At 40.0% G+C, this 23,699-nt stretch overlaps 1 protein-coding gene across 2 annotated transcripts in view; it reads left to right on the forward strand.

Moving 5' to 3' along the window:
- LOC123517489 (transcription termination factor 2-like) overlaps window positions 1–23,699 on the forward strand; it is a 239,429-nt gene that overhangs the window by 129,867 nt on the left and 85,863 nt on the right. For both annotated transcript variants that reach the window (XM_045277595.1, XM_045277596.1), the window contains exons 18-19: window positions 2,448–2,557; window positions 15,886–16,010. In XM_045277595.1, the coding sequence (XP_045133530.1) occupies window positions 2,448–2,557; window positions 15,886–16,010 (235 nt within the window). The remainder of the gene's footprint in view (window positions 1–2,447; window positions 2,558–15,885; window positions 16,011–23,699) is intronic.

Genomic DNA, 23,699 nt, shown 5'->3' on the forward strand with positions numbered 1-23,699 from the left:
GGAAGCTAAAGTTTAGTGATAAAAGTGATAGACAAGGCGGGACAAGACGGAAAGTGCACAGGTTGGAGGTAGATCCGACCCGCTATTGTGACAACATCGTCACCCACGCTTGATAAAACATACGTAACTATAATCAGCCAATATGGTGAAAACACGAAAACATGTGAAAACACATAAAACATGAGCAGTGCCTTACATTATGTAAGAATACACATAAAAGCACCTCCCGAGTTCTACCACAATCTTCTCCAATTATCGGTTATTATTCTGAGACAACCATAGTGAGTAGAGCAATAAAAACTTGTAGGATGATGCATTGTCATGTCTACTAACAGCAGATTTTTTTCCAGAGTAATTTATAAGAGTTGATTTTTTTATGATAATTGCGGTAATGGGAGGTCTTTTCGCCATCGGTCTTAGCGGGTTAACTCTTTTATTTCAAGCTTGGTTACTTTAATCTCTTTCATATAGATTGTCTCTCTATTACCCTGTGGCCTCTCAAATTTGGATTCTTTAGTAAAGACCTCCTGGAATTTTTTATTTAATAGTTCTGCCATACTTTTTTGGGTCTTCCACCATCCCGTTCTCTCCTTTTAACCTTTCTATTGTTTCTTTTTGCCTAATTTTTCCATTTATGAATCTATAGAACAATTTTGGTTGCTCCTTACATTTTTGACAATATCTTTTCAAGTTCTTTTCCTCTTCCTTCCTCACCTTAACATATTCATTTTTCACTGCCTTGAAGTTTTCCTTGTTTGTTGGATTCCTATTTCTCCTCCACCTTTTCATTGCTCCATCTCTTTTCTCCTTTGCTCTAGCACACCTTGCATTAAACCAATCTTTCTTTCCTTCTTCTTTTGGTCTATATTTTGGGACATATTCCCTGACTCCTGTTTTGTAAATTTCCAAAAATAAGTTATATTTCTCTTGCATTGTCTCTGAGTTTTCCATCTCCTCCCAGTCTACGTTTTTAAAATAGTTCTTGAGATTCTCAATATCAGCCTTTCTGTAATTTAATCGGTCTCCTTTGTATGAATCGTCTCTATCTTCCTTTCCTTCTTCTATATCTATTTCTAATATTGCATGGTCACTCTTTCCATTGTCTCTTTATTATTCTTTCACACATCTTGCATATTACACTAGTTAGTGATACCAGTCTGTAATTTAAAGGTTCTTCCTTCCTTCCGCTCTTATATATGGGAACCACCTCAGCTCTTTTCCATTCTACTGGTACTGTTCCATTTTCTATTGAGCATTTATGATGTTGTATATAGGACTTGCTAGTTCTTCCCTACATTCTTTCAGTATTCTGCCTGAGACTTCATCCGGTCCCATTGCCTTCTCTTCATCCAGTTCCTTCATTAAGTCTTTTATTTCAAGCTTGGTTACTTTAATCTCTTTCATATAGACTGTCTCTCTATTATCCTGTGGCCTTTCAAATTTGGATTCCTTAGTAAAGATCTCCTGGAATTTATTATTTAATAGTTCTGCCATACTTTTTGGGTCTTCTACCATCCCTTTCTCTCCTTTTAACCTTTTTATTGTTTCTTTCTGCCTAATTTTTCCATTTATGAATCTAGAACAATTTTGGTTGCTCCTTACATTTTTCGACAATGTCCTTTTCAAAGTTCTTTTCCTCTTCCTTCCTCACCTTAATATATTCATTTCTCACTTCCTTGAAGTTTTCCTTATTTACTGGATTTCTATTTCTCTTCACCTTTTCCATGCTCCATCTCTTTTCTCCTTTTACCCTAGCACACCTTGCATTAAACCAATCTTTCTTTCCTTCTTAAGGTCTATATTTCGGGACATATTCCCTGACTCCTGTTTTGTATATTTCCAAAAATAAGTTATACTTCTCTTGCATCATCTCTGATTTTTCCATCTCCCAATTTACGTTTTTTAAAATAGTTCTTTAGATTCTCAGTATCAGCCTTTCTGTAATTTAATCGGTCTCTTTTGTATGAATCGTCTCTATCTTCCTTTCCTTTTTCTATATCCATTTCTAATATTACATGGTCACTCTTTTCCAATGGGCACTTATATCTTATATCATCATTCATTTGTATACCACTTGTAAAAACTAGGTCCAATCTCGCCGGCTCGTCATTTCCTCAGAATCTTGTGCATTCCTTTACTCTCTGGTCCATCATATTGTCTATCATTAGATTCAGGAATCTTTCTCCCCAGGCTTCTTCCCCCATACCACTTTCATAATTTTCCAAGTCCACTTCTTTACAGTGTGTGTGCATGCATATGCTTGTGTGTATATGCATCCTATTCTTGCTCAGAATCTGCACATTTCTATGAGTAGTGTAGTCTGTCACTTTGTATATTGTTGCTGCATGCATTCTACTAGAATAAAGAGAATGTAAATGCAAACATAGAAATTATGAAAAGATTGTTACTGTCAGAAAATGTAATAGCCTTTTTTTTCTCACTTCCAGGTCAGCTTTGGTGGATTACATGAAATCAAGCGAAGAGAAAGAAAATGAGAAGGCAGCTAAGTGGCCTGGTGCAAATAATCTTGCCACCAACTCTTCTAATAAGGAAAATGGTAAGTAAAACCTTGTTTGATAAAAATTGAATCTTTTAATTCATCCTACTCAGCAAGTCCTTTGTCTTTCACTGTCCTTGAGTTTATTTTATTCCCTGTTGTAATTGATATAGTTTCTTCATGCATTTTCTTCAGTGATGGTTCTATATTCTTCAACATCCTTCTGTGATGTCCACAGGTATGACAGATCTAAAGGATATTTTTAAAACAATTTCTTACTTGGTAGTGGTGACTTTCATGTTAAAAGGCCTAGTAGAGTCTGTGATGGTCTTTTTACCTAAAATGGCTGTATTATCTCAGCCAGTGCTTCTTAAACTGGGAATGCCATGGATTTTCAGGAATGGGACATGAAATGCCACAGATTTTCAGGAATGGGACATAAAATGCCGGTGTTTTAAGGAGCTCTGAATGCTATTAGGAACTGAATGTATCAGATGTGTAAGGCCTCTCTCCTCTATAACCATGGGATGCAGCTGGACTGATGTCAGAATCTGAGTATCAGTCTCTCTCTCTCTCTCTCTCTCTCTCTCTCTCTCTCTCTCTCTCTCTCTCTCTCTCTCTCTCTCTCTCTCTCTCTCTCTCTCTCTCTCTCTCTCTCTCTCTCTCTCTCTCTCTCTCTCTCTCTCTCTCTCTCTCTCTCTCTCTCTCTCTCCCACCATATCGGCTTTTCACGGGAATATATGGGCTAAAGGAGACATCCTATCTGAAAGCCCACCCATTAGGGAACCATTACCTTCCTTAAGGAAACCAATCCTATGCTTGGATCATGACCAGGATTCAAACCCATGTGTTTAGTAAGTTTCTTGGTAAGAATATGACTCATGAAAATTTAAAAAGTATACGAGACTTACCGTAGGTCAGTTGAAGTATGCTTGTAATTTTACCAAGGTCGTCTCTGCTGACAGGGAAGCGTTCACATGAGATATGCGGGAGCCCAACCAAACACCAGACTTTAAAGACTACGAACACCACATGAAAAAATAAAATTGAGTGAAGAAATTATGGCATAAATCCCCAGAACATAAATCCCTTGAAAACTAGGGCGGGGAGAGGAGGGCATGTGAACGCTCCCCTGTCAGCAGAGACGACCTTTGTAAAATTACAAGCATACTTCAACTGACCTACGGTAAGTCTCGTATACTTTTTAAATTTTACGTCAGCCGTCGTCTCCGCTGACATGGGGCGCTCACATGAGGTTTTAAAGCCATGTGGGTTTCGTAGTAAATCGCAAAATATGATGCCAAAAATGGAAAATAAGGAGTGCCATTTAAGGGACTTGATAGCAAATTTAATAATTGTGAAGGCCACAGAACATTTGAGATGGGTAAATTTTACAGACATAACCCCAAAATGAACCCGGCATAAGTACAGCATAGTCATCTATCCAAAACAAAAGAACAACACTACAATTTCATTTAACTAAATGAAAAAACGAAGAATATACACATGATGACTCAAAGAGTTCAAACATAAATAATTCAATGGTACAATTGCATATAATATCCTCTTTAGCGGTATCTTTATCTACCCAAACTCACCAATAATACAAATTCATTTGATAACTAACAAATTTGAAAATTTGAAAACCCAAAACTTTAACCATAACCAATCTTATTAATCTACGTGCAAAACTGCATCCTGAAAAGGATCAGAAATGCCTACAATACCCTTGTCATAAAATCTAGCAAAGGTTGATTCCCGAGACCATCCCGCTTTTGCCATGATAGTACCGATGGGGACAGCTAGAGCCTTGGCCTTTGAAGCCGCCGCCGATCTGACACTTCCTGCAGTAAACACATTAGTATCAATCCCAGCCAAATGAAGAACAGTCTTAACCCATCTGGAAATGGTATCTTTAGACACAGGTTTATAAGGTTTGACAAAACTAATGAGAAGTCTATTTTCTGCATTTGGAAAACATCTAAGATTATTAGTCGTCCTGGTAATGTACTCTCTCAGAGTCTTACAAACAGAAAGTTTTGCATCCTTGTCAAAAGCAACAAAGGTGACAAACTGAGTGTTAAAATTTGGCCTACATTATTTAATGTTTTCCCCTAACAGAATTGTATTGGAACAGTCTTCAATGTTGATGCCTGGAAGCATGAGTAAGTGCAATGTTTGGATGCGTGCATGCAGCCTGCGTGAGTGCCATCAGCATAACCAGTTTAAGCGTAATTTCTTTTAAACTAAGTGTGTTCAATGGGTATAAGGATCTCAACAAATTTACAACAGGCTGGACATCCCACGTCTTTGTGTACCGTGGTTTAGGGGGTCGCAGGTTAAAAACACCTTTCAGAAATCTGATGACGAGGGGATGGCTGCCCACAGATACACCATCTACCATAATACCCAAGGCGGAAAGGGCACCCCTCGAGGTGTTAATGGAGCTATAACCTATACCCCTGTTGAAAGACACTGTTAAAAAGTTTATGATGTCATTCACATTTGGATTAAAGGGATTGATGTCCCCTCTACCACAAAAGCTTGCTCATCGCTTGAGATGTGACTGGTACTGTTTTCCTGTACCTGGCTTCCAAGACGCCATGATGATGTCCGCACCTTCCTTCTGTATGCCTCGCACTCTGAGGGAGTCCCAGAAAGAAGGCACGCCATCAACTGAGTGTGTGTCAAGATAGGGTGTGTTTCTGCTGAGCAGGGATGCATCAAAATGTTCTTTGATTTCCTGAGCAGTCTGGGGTGATCTATCAGCATATGGAGCAGCCTGCCCATCCAAGGCTGTGATCTCCAGAGTGGGACCACTATCCACCCCTTGACCTGCTCTGCCCCCATCTTCTGCAAACACCTAGAGATCAAGGAAAAGGAGGAAAAGATAAGGAAGAATAAAATTTGTCCAGTTAAAAGAGAAAGCATCAAAATAAGTTGCCTCAGGGTCAGGTTTCCATGAGCAAAAAATAGGTATCTGTTTGTTAAGCCTAGATGCAAACAGGTCAATAGAAGGGGTACCAAAAGTGGAACAGAGAGAACTAAAAACATTGACATCCAATTTCCACTCGTGCCAAGAATTGAAAGTGCGAGAAGCCTCATCTGCCTCATAGTTAGCTTTCCCCGGGATGTGTGAACATGTGATCCATACTTCATTATCAACACACCAGTTCCAAATGAGTATAGAAAGATCATTGCAGGGCAGAGATTTGGTACCTCCCATTTCATTCACATAAATAACAGCTGTAGAATTGTCACAAAAAATTTTAATGTTTTCCCTTAACTTCCTGCCGAAATGCCTGCAGAGTAAATAAAATTGCTTTAAGTTCAAGAGCATTGATGTGTAATGAAGTTTCCTCCAAAGACCAACTACCACCTGTAGAAACCTGGTTAAGGCTGCCACCCCAACCAATATTGGAAGTATCTGTGAACAATTCAAGTTCTGCAGCCGGCCTGAAAATAACCCTATCCTGTACTGCTGCATTTTTGCACCACCAGAGTAATTCTTGTTTCATCTCCTCAGAAATAGGCATCATAGCATCAAAATTCTCATGAGAGTGATGTGAAGCATGAATCTTGGCCCTTTCAAGAACTCTATAATGCAGTTTTCCCAGAACGACCGCAGAGGTGGCAGCAACCAAAATACCTATCACCCGTGCAACCTGTCTAATCTGGGCAACCGACTTGTGCATAAGATCCTCACAAGCAAGACAAATTTTAGAAACTTCTTTCCGGCAAAGAAATTTTCATAGTGTCAGTGTTGATAATATTGCCTAAGTATTCAATAGACTTAGTAGGAGTAAGAATGGACTTTTCCTTATTGATACAAAAACCCAGTCTCCTGAAAAGGGAAACAGTGTCCTGCACACAAACGAGGCAACCTGTTTGTGAGCTGTTGCAGATAAGTGAATCATCTATGTAACTGGTGATAGTATAACCTTTGTTCCTCAAATGTGAAAAAACTGGCTTCATAAGTTTTGTGAAAATTCTAGGGCCTGGTGACACCCTATTAGGCAAACAATTGAATTGGTAAATAACCCCTTGCCATGTGAAACAGAAAAATCTTTGCTGTTCCTCTGGTATCTTGACTGAGTAATAGGCATGTTTTAAAACCACTGACGCCAAGAAGTCACCTGCATGAATGAGCTTGATCGCAAGTTCAAAATCCTCCATTTTAAAGTGGATATATGCAATGTGTAAATTAAGTTTCTCTAAATTCAAAACTATCCTATATCCACCATTCTTTTTTTTTTCCTTAGAAAAATAGGAGAAATAATTTGTCCATATTGCCACTCAGTGACAGAAATTACCTTAAGAAGTAATTTTTGAATTTCAGTAGAGATAACATCCTGTTCTAAAGAATTTAACCTGTATTCAACCTTCTGAAAAAATAAGTGTTTGACATTCTCCACATTAATATCCAAATGGCAGTGTTGAACAAAATCTAATATACAAGGATCAGAAGTAATTTCCTTCCATTCATGGAGAAAGTGGTGAAGTCTACCACCCACAAAACAGTCACCTGCCTGATTCAGTGCCGGGGCTTGGAGTAGGCCTGGCCCCTGGCGTTTTTTTGGTCTGGGTAGCGTGGAGCCTGGGACGATCTTTGACCAGACTTGAAGGCCGACCTCTTAAACCTGTAGAGCTGGAACCTAGACGAGAAACCTCTAGTTCTGCCAGGAAGACGCCACGGGAAAACCTGCCTCTTGGCTGTGATGGTGGACCGTACCTTTGCCGATTCTTCAATCTGTTTTACACTTTTGGAGATATCATCACCAAACAAGAAACTGGACATGGGAACTTTTTCTGTGCAGAGGTGAGAAAACTTGTGATTTAATTCATGCTTCATCACAAACCTCCTATTGAGGTTGTTCCTAACATTGACATGACCTAACAAGGCCAGTGCACCATTTATCAGGTTTGTTTACTGCGCCACCACATGGTGCTGCTCATCACGGCCACTTTGTCTAATTTTACTAAAGATTTGGTAATTATAGAAGCAGCCCTCAAAATGTCCTTATTTACCTCCCTCAGCCGAAAATCCATTCTCCTGGGCTTCGGCCTCAGTGCCTCCAACACTTGAGGGTTGCAGTCCACTGCAGAGAGGGCAGGGCAGTTAGCAGGTCTCAAAACACAGTCATCCTCACATAAGGCTTTATAGTCATCCTCTTGAATGCCCTTATCAAACATAAAATTTATCATATCAGCCACCTTACTGTCCACTTCGGCCGAAAACACGTCCGTCGGCCCAAATACTTGAACGCCCTGAAGAAGGGGACTCACAGTAGTGGAGGGCTCACCAACGGAATCATCGTCACTGCTGTCTGCAGGGAATCCCGAGAAGGAAGGAGGGGATGGCAAGCAAGCCTGCCCATGAGAAGGCCCACCACCCTCATAATCCTGGTGGTGCGGGCAGTGGAGGAGGGCCCCGCATTCACAGGATTAGGTGAAACCGGGGGCAGGCTCCCACGGTCCCTCTTGAGACGGTCAATTTCAGACCTCATCTCAGCCAGGGCATCTAAAACAGCATTTCACTGTCCGGGTGGGGGGGGCCGAAGGTAGAGTTGAAGCGGGCGGGGGGCAGGGGGCAGAGGCAAACACATCGGAACCGTGAACTGAACGTGACTGGCGCTTCCTCGCCTGATCCCCAGCATGACGACTCCTGGAAGAGTCACTGCCCCTGCCACTGTGGTCCAAATCATGGGCACTGGGCACCCAATTGGCCAGGGAGGGTCCAACAGGGGCACCAGCCCCATCATCACTGGAGCCGGGAGACTCCATCACACAACCTGGTCGTCAAAGGGAGATCAAAACAAAGCCGTAAGCTTGTATATAGCCCCCCGCCAACAAAAAGCCATCTTGTAAGGCACTAACCGCCCTTAAACAGGTAACGGATAGTAGGGACTGTACCTGCGTAACAAGTAACGTGGCCTGCTGTAAGAAAAAGCACCAAATGGACCAGCGGGTCCACACACGTCCGTCCGGTGTTGTCAAGCGTGCGCAACTGGTGTTTGGTTGGGCTCCCGCATATCTCATGTGAGCGCCCCATGTCAGCGGAGACGACGGCTGATGTAAAATTATTGCATTTGCAGTCTGTATATTTTTAGCTCTGGATGTAATGAGGACTAGTTTTGAATTTGAATCATAAAAGTTGCACCTATTTGTTTTCATAATTATTATTGTTGCCACTGTGCATATACAAGTACGTACATATCCATTTATCTGAATTCCAGAATTCTGAAGATAGGGGATCCTTGCAATTCGACGGGGTTAGGGCGATTTTTCATCGGTCGAATCAGCATTTATTCAAATCGTGAAGCAATTTTTCCAATAAGATACTAAGAATTAGGGGGGATAGGGACCAGCCTCCAGCCTAGACCCTCTCAAAACATCACTATAACCTCTAAAAGACACTAACTTAGACTAAATCAGTACTTAACGAAGGGGTTACGTTCCTAAAAAACACTTCGTTAAGTGAAACTTCGTTAAGCGAACCGATTATAACTTGAACTTCCATTGAGAGTAAGCAAAGCAAGAGTGCATCATAGTACAGTGAAAGGTTTAATGAAAGTAAAAATTATGAAGTTTAACATTTAGGCAGTTAAATTTAATTTAAGTCATTATAATGTACACTATTGTATGTATGTACATAACTTTATAATGTTGATGATCTTAAATTTATGAAGGGAGGGAGAGTGAAACGGGAAATACACTAACCGGCAACCTGTGGAATGTAAACAAAGGGCGCATCATTGTACCGCATACAAAACTTATGTACCACATTTCCACAAGGCTTTCCATTTTATCCATTGTAGAGTCACAAGTTCAGGTGGTTCTTTTAGCTTGCAAGTAAGATACAGTCTCACCAGCCTTCCTAATAGAGTCTGCTGACTTGAAAATAGTAGAGACAGTATATGGAGTCAAGATGGGGGCCAGCAATGCTATAATTTTCTCGCCCCTCTCGTGTCTGTGAATAATATCCAGCTTCACTTTGAGAGTAAGAGACTTCCTGGTCTTCTTAGGAATGTAGACCACATTGCAGGGCGTTTTGGTGGTAAGTTGAGCGAGTGAAGACGAGCTGCTGCTGACGCTGTTGTGGGAGTGAGTGGTGCGTGTGCTGTCCACTAGAGGCTTGATCTTGATCTTGATCTTGATCTTGATTCTACAGGTGTCCCAGGATTTCTCCTGAGGCAGGCCTTAGTATTTGCTGCTCCTGGTGTATTCAAAAGCTTGTTGGCTTGCGTGATACGGCGGGGCTTTCAAACTTGAAAAAAATTTCCTGGTTAAAACTTCGTTAAAGCGAGTTTGGTGTTCGTTAAACGAGCAAGTGGTAGTAAAATTAAATCTTCGTTGTAGCGAAATTTCGTTGTGTGAACCTTCGTTAAACGGGGGTTGCCTGTACTATTAAAGGCTTCATTTACTGTCATACCTCACCTAACATTACAGTTAGGTTCCTGAGCTCATCGTGCACGGCGAGATTCGTGTTGGCGAATAATAGGCCCTATGGGAAAATAGAGTTAGGTTCCTAGACCCCCCCAAAAAAATACTTTTTTACCAAAAAGACTGAAAAAAAAAAACAATAAATGAAGTACCAAACACACATTTTATTTAACTACAGTACTAGTACAGTAATACTCCACTTAACGAACAGGATAGTGGGTGTCAAAGCTGTGCGTAGAGCAGAAATTTGTTAAACGGACGGAATTTTCCCATAGGAAATAATGGAAATAGGGGGGATGCATTCTGGGCTGGTCCCCAACATACCACATGGGTTAAAATATATATATATATATATATATATATATATATATATATATATATATATATATATATATATATATATATATATTGTTATGGTTATGTACGCCACACGGCTGCGGTTAACTGCTACAGCTCACTCGAGTGTTATTCTGGCAAAATCGCCAACTTTGTTACGATCAGTACAGTGGGGATTATAAAACACTCCACAGAGTCCCCACTACTATAACTCACAGCTGCCATAACCATCAAGTTCTTTCAAGGTCGCCAACAGTGTATAATTTCCCCCACTGTAAGGGAATCTCCTCAGCAACTCCTTCTCCTCCTGTACCCAACCAAGTAGAATTTATAAATGGTATATGTTATGTGTAACAGGGCGAGGCCTTAATACCCCCTAGAGAAACCGCCCACAAGGACAATTCCACCCACTTCTCTATGAAGTATTAATGCCTCTCCGCACGCCTTGTCCACAGACGGTGATGAATCACAGACTGTGACAACACGCGCAGTATATATTACTATACTATCCTACTACAACAGGTGCTTACTAACACCTGTTAGACTGACATCCCTGGCCTACTACTACTGCAATATATGATGTGTACAGCACATCCGGTGATGTACACACAAGCCCAGATACCACCTACGGGTGACACCCACTATACACTGAGTCCAAATACTCGTCGCAGACAAGTCTGGCGGACGACAACTACGCACCACTGGCCGACATGAAGCCTCTCAGCATTCAATAGTGTGCGTGGCTACTACCACTACAATACCGTATACTACTGAAACTATACAAAAGATGGTGGGGGCACACAGCCGCCCACCAAACACACTGGTGACCACGGCCACCACAACGACAAACAGGATGAGACAAAGCGTGTCTCTCCGCGTCGCCACACCCGAGTGGACGAACGCACTAGAAATGCAGCCCCAACCGGCCACACTTTCTCAGAACAACAAGCCCGTTGTTCTAACAGTCACGGTCTACACAGTAGCAAGCCAGCTACTCAACAGGAGGGCACAACTCCCAGACCAATGACTTATGAGTAACAAGAGAAGCCCAGCAACACAAATCTCCCTAACACTGCCAGACTGACGAGAGTGCGTGTCTACCTCCGCTGAAGGCTAACTCTGTACTATAAACAGTATACTACTGATATTACACAAACAATGGTGGGGGCACACAGCCGCCCACCAAACCACACTGGTGACCACAGCCACCTACAAAACGACAATCAGGACAAGACAGTAACGTGTCTCTCCTCCGCGTCGCTACCCCACGAGTGGACAACGCACGAGAAATGTAGCCCCAACCGGCCACACTTTCTCAGAACAACAAGCCCGTTGTTCTACACAGCCACGGTCTACCGAGTAACAAGCTACTCAACAGGAGGCACAAGTACCCAAAACAGCCCAGCAACACGTGTCTCCAGCCTGTGCTAGAAACCAAGAGCGCACGTGTCTACCTCCGCTGAAGACTGGCTGGTTACTGAGGCGAGGCTCGCAGACACAACAAAATGGTGGAAACAGAGAGGGTGGCAGGTCGTCTGCTCAGCAAAACAGCCCGAGGGGCCCGCGATGGGAAGCTAGTTGCTACACATATAATATAATTAAACAAAGGGGAAACAATGCGGTGGCCCTCATATATATATATATATATATATATATATATATATATATATATATATATATATATATATATATATATATATTTCTATTAGCTTTTTACAAGCCTTGCCAACAAGAAAGGATTGTTTTGTAATGCATAAAGTGAAATCTTGCATGAAATCTCAAAAAATAAAGCAAAGATGATGAGATCGGCCACAGACTGTGGAGACTCCAGCGACTTGGCCGCTTCTTCTTTTTCTTGTGACCTTTTTAGCTTGGGGTGTTGTCTTTCACCACGATATTAAATTTGTTTTCACTCCTTTCTTGCCTGCTATAATGGATATCATATCTTAGTATTCATATACACTCATGCCATGAGGATAACCTGGACTCCGTGGCACTGAGTGATAGTGAATTACTAATGAAATACTGCGGTCACAAGAAGAAAGCAGCCAAGTCGCCGGAGTCTCCGCCGTCTGTGGCCAATCTCATCATCTCTGCTTTAATTTTTGGTATTCCATGTAAGATTTCACTTTATGCATTACAAAACAATCCTTTCTTGAGAAAGGTTTGTAAAAAGCTAATAGAAATGTTGTTTTGTGAACATATATGCATATATAAGACAGTAACACCACCTCCAGAGGTGGTGTTCCCAGCAACCTCAGAGCAACTTCGTTATCATGCACTTGTAGTAGTAGTAGTAGTATAGTAGTAGTAGTAGTAGTAGAAGTAGAAGTAGTAGCAGTACTACCCATATCCCAACCACATGCCAACGAATGTTGAGATGGGGGAGGAGGAGGAAGAGGTGGAGGGGGAGAAAGATGATGATCATCAGGAGGAGGAGGAGGAGGAGGAGAAGCGAGCAGCCAATCATCGCTGTGTATTCATGTCACATGATTTGAATAAGGGAGCTTATTGGTTCCGGTTACTCTGCTCACCACTACTACCACCACCACCATAACCACCACCACCACCACCACCTCTCAGTCTTGCACGTGGTATTCTGTTGGTCAGAGCTGGTTTTTTTTTTTTAGGAAAATTTTTGGGTTGAGGCACCAATTTATTTCCTATTTATTCTTCGCTTCCATTATTGCGTTTTTCATTATCGCACTTTTTTTTTTTAGGCACCAATTTCACGCGATAAAGGAGGGTTAGGTGCACAGTAGTTCTTTTAGATTATTTTTGCTGTTCTTTCAAAATGTTCCACAATTTAAAATTGTCATATCTTTGAAAGATTGTTAAGCGTATATCTTTGAAAGATTGTTAAGCGTGGACAGTCAGTAATTATAAAGATGTTTGACTTCTTACAGCTAAATGTGAAGCTTTGGGAAAGGTATTGGAAATTTGTGGAACAGTGCAAACCTGAACTTGGTTGTCTCCAAGAATTTGAAGTGAAACTTAAGTTAAAATTCGATGCCCAACCAGTGTTTCACAAGCTGTGACTGGTTCCCCTCACACTCCAAGAAGATCTGGCTCAGGTGTACAATGCTAGGCATTGTTATATAGAGTCTTGTGGCATTCAATGACTGCAGAAATCCCCAAAGTGCCCATCAAGAAAGTCATTCTGTCAATGAAGAGAAAAGCTATCATGAGAGTGTGTGGTGATTGCTCCTGTATGGTTAACGTACTGTTAGAAACTCATCATCAAACCATGCTGCTCCATGAAGATTTCATGCAGAAGCTAGGAGATGGGTATGTTTTTACAAAGATAGACTTGTGCAGACAAATATATCCACGTCAACTTAGCTCCCGAGAGTCAGAGGAGACCATACATCATGGTGTATGGCTACACTGTCACCTTCCATTCAGGATCAGTTCAGCACTTTGATATTTTCTAGAAATCGTGGGGTAGATAATACAAGACTTGCCAGGTGTGAGTGTTTATGTATTTGACATTCTGATGAGCGGAGCTGACCCTGATGATCATGCAGAAACTCTGTGGACTACTTCAGTTACAAAAAAAAAAAAAAAAATAATTGGCGATGGGAAGAGTGTCAGTTTGCCAAGCCCTATATCAAGTACTATCAAAAGGGGACATTAGAAGGAGCCCAAAAGTAAGTGCAGTTCTAAAAATGCCACCCCTTACCAATGTCATGAGTCTAAACCCATTTGTGGGCTCCGTCCAGTTGTGTGGCAAATTTCTACTGAAACACTTTACCATAGCAGAGCCATTCCACTGTCTCACACAGAAGAATGTGGCATGGCAAAAGGGAACAGAGCAACAACAGGTATTCCAGCATCTCAAGAGTTTGCTCTTCTCAGAAAATGTGTTGGTTCACTTCAATCCTGCCTTGCTGGCTGAACTAGCTTGTGATGCATCCATTCACTATCACTCAGTGCCACGGAGTCCAGGTTATCCTCATGGCATGAGCGTATATGAATACTAAGATATGATATCCATTATAGCAAGCAATAGAGTAGTGGAAACAAATTTAACATCATGGTGAAAGACAACACTCCAAGCTAAAAAGGTCACAAGAAGAAGAAGAAGAAGCGGCCAAGTCGCCGGAGTCTCCGCCATCTGTGGCCAATCTAATCATCTCTACTTTTTTTTTTTTTTTGGGTATTTCATGTAAGATTTCACTTTATGCATTACAAAACAATCCTTTCTTGGGAGCAAGGTTTGTAAAAAGCTAATAGAAATGTTGTTTTGTGAACATACAAGTATATGCATATATAAGACAGTAACACCACCTCCAGAGGTGGTGTTCCCAGCAATCTCGTCACCGTCCCTCCAAGCGTTCATGGAAGCCATTTCGCGGCAGGAGGTTGCCCTGAGGTTGTTAAAGAATCTTGGATCCAGCTCCAGGAGCGCTAGAAACAGGCGGGGAGCCAGACAATCACAACGAAGCTGCCGCGTTCGGTCCCTCACCCGGCAAATTCAAACCCAGAAAATTTGCTATAACGGATGTGGTTGTACGTTATGCGGACTTTTTGGTTTAACTTTATATAGTACGTTAAATCGGAAATTTGTTAGACAAACGTTCGTTAAGCGGAGTATTACTGTAGTTGTATAGCAAGTTACAGAAAGAAGCAGTGGTCTTTGTATTTTATCTGAAAAGTTCTACCAGTATCTGTATGGGTATCACTTCATCCTTGTGACAGATCACAAGCCACCGTTAACTTAGTTCCATTTATGTAAATCCGCATCAGGCTTTTTCCATCCACACAAATCCTTTTCAGGCTTGCTGGACAATCGTCTGGCAAGTTGGGAATTTCTTGTGAGTCAGTTTGATCATGAAATAGAATTCAGGAGAACCACTAACCATCAGAATGCTGATGCTCTAAGCTGTCTATCTGCACATAGTGACCACAGTTTTGATGGGGACCAATACTGTACCTGAAAAAGGAAAGAGAGAAAATGAGTATGGTGAGAAGTTAAGAAAATTGGAGAATGCTCTCATTACCTGTAATTGATGTCTACTTCATGGTGTCTGTAGGGAAAGAACTGGACTACTTGTACAAAACATCAAAACAAGCCACCCACACAAGCAGTGCATCCATGAATAATTCCCAAAAATACTTGGAATCGTCTGCACTCTGACCACATCATTGGTGCTAATGAATTGGCTTGTGATGATTGACACCTACTTGAAATATCCCCATATCAGCCAAATGCAGTCTGTATCTAAGAAGACAACTGTGGAGCTGCCAGAATGGAGTTTCTTGCACTTTGGACACCCACACTTGCTTGTTACCAACAATGTTCTAATCTTCTTATTCTATTTATATATATTAATTTTCTTATTCATTATTATTTGTATTTTTTATTTATTTGTTTTATATTTATTTATTTATTTGTTATTATTTTTATTTATTTGTTATTATTTTTATTTACTTGATGTTATTTTTATTTATTTATTTATTTGTTTGTTTGATTTTCATTTATTTATTATAATTAAAAAAAATTTATTGATGTTTATTTATTTATTATTTTTCTTATTTCTTTTCTTTTTTTTCTTTTTCGTTCTTTGTGTATGTGTGTATGATAATCATATTTTGCATCTTCACAGAGGCCAAGTACACCCCAACTCTAGGAGGAGAAGCCCTTGTGAGTGGGAGTGTTAAGGCTCACCATCTCTTGGTGCTGTTGCTTCGACTTCGCCAGATATGCTGCCATCCATCACTCATTAGGCAGGTAAGTTTGCTTCACATATCCATACAGCTTCCCATTGATGATAGATTATATATAAAAGAAAAAAAAAACTTTAGATTGGCAGGAAATTAAAGTAATAAGATGGTAGTTTGATGGATTAGAATGGTCGCCCTTTTTAGGAATGGGCTGAATGTAAGGAAACTTCCAGCAAGAATGAAAAATAGATGTTGATAGAGCTGAAAGATTTTGACTAGGCAAGATGCAGGAAGACTAGCTTTATAGACAGATGAGATGGCAGTGGTGCCACCAGGATGAGATAAAGGAGGGAAAGATGTAGAAGCAAAGTTACTGGAGATGTGTTTGGCTAGGTGCCAGAAGTCTTGATTGGAGTTGGATTTTGAAAGATTTTGACATTTTATATAAATGAAGGAATTTTGTCAAGTTGGAGAATAGACTTGGCATAATTCTATGTAGAAATATAAAGTGCATGAGGTTCAGGTGATGGAAGGCTCAAGTACCTTTGGTGGGCCACCTCTCTCTCATATATAGCCCGAGAAGTGGCTATTAAACTAACGACTTCAGGTCGAGAAAAAGAGTGACGAATGTACACCTTCATGCATTTCATTTTTTGTGTCCAGATTTCTCTATCCCCCACCTTCTCTCTCTCTCTCTCTCTCTCTCTCTCTCTCTCTCTCTCTCTCTCTCTCTCTCTCTCTCTCTCTCTCTCTCTCTCTCTCTCTCTCTCTCTCTCTCTCTCTCTCTCTCTCTCTCTCTCTCTCTCACAGTACCGTTAATCTATATTATACTTAGGACCTGGGGTTTGGATTAATATTCCTCCTCATATTAAAGATTCACCATCAGTAGCTATTTTTAAATCCAAAATAAAAAAACATATCCTTAATGATTACTAATACTTGTCATGTATATGTGCATTGCTGCTATTACATATTCACTATGGTCACTCTTGGACTCCAATCCTAACCCTATTCTCTAACAGTTATAATGGATACCCAAATTTAGATATATATACAGGCAACCCCCACTTAACGAAGGTTCACACAACAAAATTTCGCTATAACGAAGGTTTCATTTTACTACCATCTGCTCGTTTAATGAACACCAAACTTGCTTTAACGAAGTTTTATCCAGGTAATTTTTACCAAGTTTGAAAGCCCCGCTGTATCATGCAAGCCGACAGGCTTTTGAATACACCAGCGCCTCTCGTGGACAACATGCGCACCACTCACTGCCCCTGTTCAAAACAATAACAGCGTCAGCAACAGCTTATCTTTCCGCGCTCAATTTACCACCAAAACGCCCTACAATGTCGCCTAGCATTACGAAGAAGACCAGGAAGTCTCTTACTCTCGAAGTGAAGCTGGATATTATTCACAGACACGAGAGAGGCGAGAAAACTAATAGCATTGCTCACCACCATCTTGACTCCATCTACTGTCTCTACTATTTTCAAGTCAGCAGACTCTATTAAGAAGGCTGTGTGATACAATGATGCGCCCTTTGTTTACATTCCACAGGTTGCCAGTTAGTGTCTTTTCAGTTTCACTCTCCCTTCATAAATTTAAGATTATCAACATTATAAAGTTACATACATACATACATTAATGTACATTATAATGACTTAAATTAAACTGCCTAAATGTTTAACTTCATAATTTTTACTTTCATTAAACCTTTCACTGTACTATGATGCACTCTCGCTTTGTTTACTCTCAATGGAAGTTCAAGTCAGGGGTTAAACTTGTTATAATCGGTTCACTTAACGAAGTTTCACTTAACGAAGGGTTTTTTAGGAATATAACCCTTCGTTAAGTGGGGGTTACCTGTACTTTTTTTCTTAGGTATTACTATTTCTACTTTATTTTACTACATTTATTTATGTTTTTTCTCAGTTTAGTTTAGTTTATTTATTCATTTATTTATTTGTATTATCAATTTTGCTGGAAAAGCTATGCTTATAAAAGGTTTGCCACAAATGATCAACTTTGTATCATTCTAATACATAATATTATGTAAAGGCTATAAATAAATGTTCCACACACACACACACACACACACACACACACACACACCGCGTAGTGTAGTGGTTAGCACACTCGACTCACAATCGAGAGGCCTGGGGTTTGAGTCCCGAAAAGCAGCAAGGCAAATGGGCAAGCCTCTTAATGTGTGGCCCCTGTTCACCTAGCAGTAAATAGGTAAGGGATGTAACTCGAGGGGTTGTGGCCTCGCTTTCCCGGTGTGTGTTGTGTGTGATGTGGTCTCAGTCCTACCCAAAGATCAGTCTATGAGCTTTGAGCTCACTCTGTATTGGGGAAGACTGGCTGGGTGACCAGCAGGCGACCGAGGTGAATTATACACACACACGCCATCACTGAGAGAGGACGGCTCGTCTCCGGCTGCGAACGGGAAGAAGTGAAAATACCTATGGTGTTACAGGGCCCGGGTACCTCTGAGTTAGTGTCCTGTTGATGTCCTACTTTGCATAGTGTTGAAAGTGAGGGATATGGAGAGTGGTCCCTCAGAGGAGAGTGTGGGCGGTGATTGTTTTGGCCATAATCAGCTGATGATAGCAAACATGGCGGCTACCCCTAGGCAACCCAAGGATTTTGAAGGTTTTGTAACTACTCCAAGAGGACTGGAGAAATTAAATATGGATGCAAGAATCCAGGCACTGGAAAGTAAGTTCTTAAACATTTTGTCCATAGAAGAAAAACTGGATAGAGTTATAGCCGAGAATGATTCGTTCAAAAAAGAGATCTATTTGTTAACGATAGCGAATAAAGAGCTATTGAAGGAAAAAGTAGAGATGGAGAAGGAAAACCAACAACTAAGGAAACAATGTGAAGAGATGAAGGCTAAACTCCTAGAAATGGAGATGAAAATATCCGAAGGGGACTTGAGGAAGGAGGAATGCCTTAATCTAATTAATGCCAGGATGAAAGAAGTGAACCATGAACATCAGGAGGTACAAAGGTCCTTTAGGGAGATAGTGAAAAAGTAGGAAGAGGAAAATAAAGTGATTACGCAGAGTGAAATGGTAAAGGCACTAAAGAAAAATGAGTATGTGGTGAGAGATATTGCTGAAAAGAAAAAATGTGTGATCATAACAGGATTGAGGGAGGAAATTAACAGAAACTGGCAGGATAGGAGGAATAAGGAAAATGACAGGATTAAGTCTTTACTGAACAAGATCTCTGTGGAAGAAGAGGACCTATATGCTGAGGTAGAAGAAAGTGTGAGATTGGGAGCTTTTGAGGAAGGCAAGAGTAGACCATTAAAATTGAAATTAAAGTCTCAGGTGGCAGCTGAGGCCTTGTTGAGGAGGGCTTGGAAACTTAAGGACTCTGAGGAAACCAAAACAATTTACATAAAAAGAAATATGTCACAGGATGAGCGAATGAAAATGAAAGAGCTTGTAACTGAAGTGAAAGAGAGGAATGACGAAAGAACAGAGGAGGAAAAGACCAAGTTTTTTTGGAGGATGAGAAATGGAAGGCTAAAGAAGTGGTGGATAAAACAGGCGGAATAGACATTACATGGAAGAAAGAGACTAGGAATGGAATACAAGTGACTTACATGAATATAGATGGATTTCTGTCTAAGAGGCTAGAATGTATGGATTACCTAAGAAATAACAAACCAGACATAATGTGTATAGTGGAAACAAAGCTAAGGCCTGATATAAAGCTAGACTGGTTTGTTGTAAAACACTACAAAGTATGGAGAAATGATAGAAAAAATAAAGGAGGTGGTGGTATAATGGTTCTTACTAAGGAAGATCTGATAATGAAGGAGGTGAACTATAGTAAGAGAAATGAGGAAGTGATAATTATGCTTATAACAGATGGCAAGAGAGACATTGATATTATAACAGTATACATACCACTCAGAACCAATGCTTGGGAATATGAACAGTACCAAATGGTGATGAGAAATACTCTAGACAGAATGAAGCAAGAACTCATCAGAAAGGATAGAGTGATGATAGTCGGAGACTTTAATTGTAAAGAAATAGTGTGGGAAGACTACGAAGTGGTGAACGGTGGTGAGTGGGCAGAGGAATTGTTAAAGGTAGCAACAAATAACTTGATGACACAGTGGGTGAGATCACCAACAAGGTGCAGGGGACAAGATGTTGCAGCAAGGTTGGATTTGGTATTTACCAGGGTTATCTCTCTAAAAGAGGAAATTGAACATAATGTCCCTTGGGGAGAAGTGATCATGATGTCCTAAGCTTTGAGCTGGATACAGAATTATGCACGAATAAGATTGTGGAACGCAGGGAGGAAAAATTAAATTATATTAGGGCAAATTATAACCATATAAGGGAGTTCTTTAATGAAATTGACTGGTCCATGGTATACCAGGAAAGGGATATGCAATTGAAATACGATAAATTTATGGATTTGTATAACTCTGCTGTGAAAAAGTTTGTGCCATATTACAGAAAGAGGACTTTAAATAATAAGCAGTGGTTTAATAGGAATTGTGAAGAAGCAAAAAAGAACAAAGAAAAGGCATGGAAGAAACTTAAGAAAAACAGTGATGTATTATCAAGAGAAGTTTACAAAACAGCAAGGAATAGATATGTTGAAGTAAGGAGAACAGCACAGAAGGAATATGAACAGAGGGTGGTGGAAAACTGTGATAATGACCCAAAAATATTTTACAAATTCATAAATGGAAAACTAAATATAAGGGAGGCAATAGTAAAGGTAAAAAACGGGGAAGAAGTATATGAGGATGTTGGAGATATAGCTGAAATTTTGAACGACAACTTTTGCAAAGTGTTTACAAAGGAGGAGCATTTTATGGGAGGAAGACCTACGGAAATGAGAACAGTGGTGAGAGGAAGGAAGTCCGAGTGGAAGAAGGTAACCAGTGGAGTTCCACAAGGGTCAGTGCTTGGTCCCATCATGTTTTTGATATATGTTAATGATATGCCAGTAGGAATTGACAGTTACATGAACATGTTTGCGGACGATACTAAAATTATGAGGAGAGTAAGGAATGTGGAAGATTGTAACAAGTTACAGGAAGATCTTGATAAAATATATGAGTGGAGTAAGGAGTGGCAGATGGAATTTAATATAGACAAGACCCATGTTATGAAAATGGGAAGAAGTAGATACAGACCAAACTGGGATTACAGGCTGGGTGATGAGAAAATTAAAGAGACTAATGAGGAGAAAGACTAAGGAGTAACCGTGCAAAACACTTTTGTCACCGGAGAAACACATTAACAAGATTTTTTTGAAAACATATAACATGCTTCAAAATATTGGCCTTGCATTCCACTACCTAGATGAAGGAATGATGAAGAAGATATTATGTACCTTAATAAGACCCCAGTTAGAATATGCAGCTTGTGTCTGGTCACCGCATATGAAGAAAAATATGAAGAATGTAGAAAGGGTACAGAGGCAAGGATGGTACCAGGACTCAGGGAGTTAGACTATGAGGAAAGACTGAGGAAGCTGGGGCTGACCATATTAGAAGAGAGAAGAACAAGAGGAGACATGATAACTATGTATAAATTGGTGAACAAGATTGACATACTGGACAGAGTTGATAAAGGTGACCACAAGTTATCAGCTCTGAGGACATAGAAAAAAGCTAATAAAAGACATGTCTAAATGACGTGAGAAAATACAGTTTCCCGCATCGTAGCATTGATAAGTGCAATAAACTGAGCAGTGATGTCGTTGACACGGTGTGTGTCAATCAGATGAAAGAGAGATATGACAGGAATCGACAAGGAGACAAGACACAGAGAGCTTAGGTCGGGCCCTGTAATACACAAATAGGTAAATACACACACACACACACACACACACACACACGCAGCAGAGGAAGGACGCGATACCGTCGCTCCCGAGAATCAGCTGATCTTCACTACCTTTGTTTGGGTTTACAGTGGCCTGGGCAATAAGTGTGGACTCATTTTTTTTTTCATGAATACAGTGTTAAATAATAATGAGTGAGAAAGATATTCCATCTAAATGCAGGTATGTGACAAGGGAAAGAATGAAAGCTGATGATGACAATGTTGGTGAGGGAGAAAGAGAATTTGAAGGCTTTGATACGGCGCAAACTTCACTATTTGATAGAGTCTTAACTATCGAACGTAAATTAGATAAATTGATAAAGGAGAGTATGGGAATGAAAGAGAATGAAGAACAGGATAAAGAGCTCCAGAAATTGAAAGAAAGGATAAAAAGAGTGGAAGAAAACGAAACTAGGCTAAGAACCGAAAATGAAGAATTAAAAGTCCAAATAGCGAACTATAAGAAATTGATGGAAGAAGAACTCGGTAAAGCCAAGAAAGAAAAAGAAAAGCTAAAAGATCTAGTTAACAAAGAAGAAGAAAGAGTACAAGACGTGATTAAAAAAGAAGTACAAGCATGGAGAATCCAAGATAAGAAAGACAAGGAATCATTTCAAGAAGTATTTCAAGAACAGTTAAAAGAAAGAGATGAAAATATGAGAAGCAAAATGATAGGAGTCCTCAAGAAAAAAGAAAATTTAGTAAGAGAAATTATGGAAAAAAGAAGAGTGTAATTATTTTTGGACTGAAAGAAAAAAAATGTTAAATATAGACCAAGGGAAAAAGATGAAATGAAATCAGTAAAAGACCTACTAAAACATCTGAATGACGAGGATAGACAGAACTTAGAAGAGGAAGTAGAAGAAATCCATAGAATGGGACCATATCAAGAAGGAACAGTGAGACCAATTAAGATATTACTAAAATCACAAGCAGCAGCAGAAGAAGTACTATATAGAAAAACGAAACTCAGAGAAACAGAAGGTTGCAAAGATATATATATAAAGAAAAATAGAAACAAGGAGGAAAGGAAGAGACACAATGAACTGGTGGCAGAAGCAAGAGAAAAAAATAATGAAAGGTCAGAGGAGGAGAAGAAGGCATTTTTTTGGAGAATTATAGGAGACAGGATAAGGAAATGGTATATAAAAGAGAAAGAAGAGAAAAGAATGGAGCAAGTTTAACTAAAATGATAAGAACAAGAGATTAAAATGATGTATACAAACATAGATGGGATTTTATCTAGTAAATTAGAATTAAGAGATTACATAAAGAAAGAAGAACCAGATATTGTATGCCTGGTGGAAACAAAGTTAAATGAGGCAATAAAAATAGACATAGATAAAAGGTATAATATATGGAGGAGAGACAGAGTGGGTAAAGGAGGAGGAGGAGTCATGATGATGTTAAGGAAGGAGATAGTGGTAAATCAAGTGGAGTTTGGGGAAGGAAAATCAGAAATACTGTATGTTAAGATGCATATTAACAAAAAAGGAGTTAACAATCATTGGAACATATGTGCCACCAAGAACAAACTCATGGACTAACCAAGAATATAGAGACATGATAGATGACACAATAAGGAGTCTTACAAGAATCATTAAGGAATTAGAAAAGTGATATTGATAGGAGATTTCAACTGTAAGGAGGTAGACTGGGAAAATTATGAAAGTGGTATGGGGGAAGATGCCTGGGGGAGATAGATTCCTGAACCTAATGATAGATAATTTGATGGTCCAAAGAGTAAAGGAAAACACAAGATTCAGAGGAAACGATGAGCCGGCAAGATTAGACCTAGTTTTACAAGGGATATACCAATTAACGATGATATAAGATACAAGTGCCCATTGGGAAAGAGTGACCATGTAATATTAGAGATGGAT

The sequence above is a fragment of the Portunus trituberculatus genome, chromosome 42 (assembly GCF_017591435.1).
Source record: "Portunus trituberculatus isolate SZX2019 chromosome 42, ASM1759143v1, whole genome shotgun sequence".
NCBI classification, from domain to species: Eukaryota; Metazoa; Arthropoda; class Malacostraca; order Decapoda; family Portunidae; genus Portunus; species Portunus trituberculatus.